Source organism: Eutrigla gurnardus (assembly GCF_963514095.1).
Source record: "Eutrigla gurnardus genome assembly, chromosome: 15".
NCBI classification, from domain to species: Eukaryota; Metazoa; Chordata; class Actinopteri; order Perciformes; family Triglidae; genus Eutrigla; species Eutrigla gurnardus.
Window position 1 is genome coordinate 16,485,016 of NC_139938.1, and position 3,838 is coordinate 16,488,853.

Consider the following 3,838-nt stretch of genomic DNA (forward strand, 5'->3'; position numbering starts at 1 on the left):
TTCATTCACATTTGGATTTATTTTTTTTTATAAAAATACAGACAAACAAATACAACTATTTACAACAACATGGTTACAACTGCTTTAAGCAAAGAAGTGTAAGATTGAAGTAGCACTTTCACCAGAAGTTAAGGAGTTTGTCAAACTGAACGGAACAGGTGATATATTGTGAACTGGTCGATACAACACACCGACTACCGTCTAAGAAAAGCATGTTGAATATGTACATTCTGCGCTAAGCGCCGGATACCTCGTATGCTCCGTCCTCTGCATGTCCGTCTCCAGTGATGTCACAAGAAAATCAAACTAACTGAGCATCGACATGCTCTGAACCAGCCAATAACAGACGACGACCAGCGTGATTTCCTCCAACACGGCGGTGCGCTGCAGAACTTCCTGCTGGGAAGCTCTCCGGACCGCCACGTCCAAAGAGGTGATGGTGGGACGCGGTGGGCTGGAGGACGGGCCCTTCAACAGTCCCCGATATTTAAAAAAAGTCTCCTTCCTGTTGGGCTCATAGACTGCCCTTCTGAAGAAAGCAGCTCCATAGGTCGTCTATGGGAGTTGACATCTGTGAGTCCAAAATGGTGTACTGTGGCATTTCATCGAGGTCTTCTACTGTAAAACAAACAACAACAAAGGTCAGCTATATTATTATTACTAAACATTCCAGAACGTCAGCTAGAGAGGGTTTTAACTATGACGTTGCATTATGGGAAATGTAGGATCCAGTGCTATTTCTCTATGTGTCATAATGTTAACGTTCTAATAATGATGGTACATTCCACATGCATGCGGAGACAGACGCTGGTCTGTCTGTGAGGGACATTCACCTGAAGACGACTCGCTCCACGCGCTGCCCGGACTGCTGCATGCTTCATTGCACAGGAACCCGTTGGCGTCTACATTGAAGCATGATTCTTTCTCCAGTTGCTGGCACATCTGAAAGAGCAACACTGGACTCAGTATGGCCGTAATATGTTTGAGCGACCGGCGGCGTCAACACACCAAACACTCTTATCTTATGCTTTTTTTTAATGTTGCCAAAACGGCAGAATGAGACGAACACGGGTGTTCCTGTCAATGAACGATGCATGCTGGTGTGAGAGTGAGCGCCGCTTACCTGGACGATGTCGATGTCGATGTCGTAGTCTGGAAGATCGCAGCGAACGGAGAGAGAGGGGAGAGAGAGAGAGCAGAGTTTGAATTAACTTGATTTCATGAAGGTTAATGGTAAGCTTCTGTTAGTTGTTGTTGTCGTCGTGGTTCTTACCGTGGCTGTGCTCAGGTGACACTTCGAATCTCTGGCAGAAGTTGGTTGGAAAGTTGGTGCCGACTTCCACCGAGAAAGACCAGTCGGGAACGTCAGATGGAGCCACAAATGTGAAATCTGCAACAAACAAAAGAAACGACATGAAATCCAGCTGGCTCAGGAGATTGCAGCGTTACCTGGCGGAGTCTTCCACCTGGTTCCTGCGGACTCACCTTGCTGCTCGGTGCTGTGCACTGTGCTGTCCACCGTGCACTCCTGCGTGGACGAGGTGTCCTCCAGCATCGACTGATGGGCGGGAGACGGAGTCGCGCTGCAGCCGGCGTCCTCCTCCGTCTTGATCGTCGAGCTCTGCAGAGAGGGAGGAAGTCACACCCGTGAGCTTGAGGCGGATTCTGCAGCTGCAATCTACCGTCCCACTAAAACAACTCTGTTTGTAACGTCTGACTGGAACAAGCCGACAGAAGAAGTATGTGAGACATCTTACCTTCTTCCTCTGCTTTGCCTCTTTTGCTTTGCTTCGTTTGTCTGCGTGGATGAAAGAGACATTTACATCATTGACTGTGTGAAGCCGACTTTATGGGTGTAACTGATTTGTTTTTTTAAAAAGCAGCGCTTTCTCACTTCCTGTCAGCGGTCTCACCTCTAGATTTGGGGCTGGCGGGCAGCATCCTGAAGACGCGCACGGCCTGGTGGCCTTTGTTCACGCTCTTGTCTTTCACCTCCTCGATGTCGGGCAGCGAATTCATCGCACAGCGGAAGTTGGCTTTCCAGGTCTTCGGGTCGCAGGCCTGGCCTTCCACGTATTTCCCTGCACAATGCATCTTGTTTATTTACGTCCTGCGATGCTATCAGCTGAGTTTTGCAAGTGTTGTTGTTTCTTCCTCCCCCTCGCTCACCTGTGTGGATGGCCCATTGTTTGAACAGACAGGCGTCCTTGTTCAGCTCCCAGCCGTGTCGGGCTGCGTGCTTCCACGGGATTGAGAACATCATCTTATCCTGGAGACACAAAGGAAATGTCGAGTTGGAACGAGTTTCCAACATAAACAAAAAAATACCAGCACACGGCTGCCATTCACAACATCTACCTCAATAACAGTCTTCTATCACATGACCTGAAATGACATAAACCTTTGCTTCCTTTCTTTCTACTGTAGCACTTTGACTGTTCTCTTCCTGGATGGCAACGGTTAAAGTGCAAATATTGAAGCTTGGCAGAAAACATCAAAATACACACGTGCAGCCATGCAGATCACTTCCCTGATTCTACTACAGATATCTCCTTACTGTATTCAATACACATGAGCCAACCCTGCTGGTGTCAGGAGGAAGTAGACCTCTCACCTTGTCCAGCCAAGTGAGACCGGCGACGGCCTGGGACTCGATCTGCTGCTCCAGCCACGGCCTCATCCGCATCCTCGCCACGGGCATGTCGGCCTGAAATGTGCAACAGAGGGAGGAGGAATGAGGACCGAGGAGCAGTGTGATGATTTACAGCAGCGAGATGAGTTCCGCCTCCATGTAGATTCACAGCTGCACTGCTGGCCGCGCGCGGGAGGCAGAGAGGAGTTCACGGCCGGGGCATGCAGGCGCACGAGGAGGGGGCGTTTACGCGCGGGAGTCAGCGCCAGGCTACTTATGAAGGTCACAAAAGACCCCCTCCCAAAAAAAAGAAGCATTTCCCGATTCGACTTCGAGAACGTGTTCAAGTGCACGTGGGGTCATTTTGTAGTTAAAAATAAAAAAGAAAGAAGAAGAAAAAAATCGATCAACTGGATTTTATCCAAGCAGGACCCGTTTGGAGACCTTTTACGCGCGGAGAGTGCACCAGCCTGCACCGCTGTATGCAGACAGTAGCATATACATTATTAAAAAAAAAAAAAAAACTTAATCTCTGTTGTATCGACTCCGGTTCGTCCTTTTGAGCGCGCGATGTGCAAGAAGAAAAAAATAAAACAATAACTATGTTAGATGCGACTAAAAACCGTACATTCAGGTATTCTAATGCTCAATGTTTATTCTCAAAAAGCAGCTAAAAAAATAAAAATAAAAATAAAAACACGCGATAAATTAATATCCAAGCACTTACAGAGTGTGTTTGTTCCGTGATCCGTGAGAAGGAAATAAAAACGGTGTGTCCGAGCTCCGGGGGCTTGTTTGATGCAAAGATCGCGTCCTCGTTATCCACTCAGCAGGATGTCTTCTATCAGACTTGGGCACCGATGTGACTGAACACTGGAGCGAGGCGCGCACTTTATAAGGCACCGGAGGGTTTTCCCCGTCTGGGCACGGAAGACTGCCCACTGCAAAAAATGTCCACCCCGGAAGAAAAAAATCTACACTTCGTCGCTTAAAAACAGTCACTTAACGGGGTTTTCTTCTTTAATTAACGTTTATAACATTCTCAACTTCATTCATGTGGTCTGTATCTTTCCAACGGAGCGTGCATTTTCTACACAGAAGTAAACAAAGCAGTTTAGCTGCAGCTGACATTGAACTACTTGTGTTTTTAGTGAGCAAAATGAACATATTTCAACCCATATGTCTTGCACTGTAATCATGTCTGCA

At 47.6% G+C, this 3,838-nt stretch overlaps 1 protein-coding gene across 2 annotated transcripts; it reads right to left on the bottom strand.

The window, feature by feature from the left end:
* irf1b (interferon regulatory factor 1b) lies at positions 1 to 3,518 on the bottom strand. 2 transcript variants are annotated; one of them, XM_084028803.1, is made up of 10 exons: positions 3,360 to 3,518; positions 2,615 to 2,707; positions 2,170 to 2,269; positions 1,914 to 2,081; positions 1,758 to 1,798; positions 1,486 to 1,621; positions 1,274 to 1,390; positions 1,124 to 1,152; positions 834 to 942; positions 1 to 615 (listed from the first exon to the last, which is right to left on the bottom strand). In XM_084028803.1, the coding sequence occupies exons 2-10, from the start codon at positions 2,699 to 2,701 to the stop codon at positions 515 to 517; spliced, it is 888 nt and encodes a 295-aa protein (XP_083884929.1). In that variant the 5' UTR covers positions 2,702 to 2,707; positions 3,360 to 3,518; the 3' UTR covers positions 1 to 514. The 2 variants fall into 2 exon arrangements, with proteins under 2 accessions (XP_083884929.1, XP_083884928.1); XM_084028802.1 differs by having other exon boundaries at positions 1 to 618.
* Between the last annotated feature and the right edge of the window lie 320 nt (positions 3,519 to 3,838).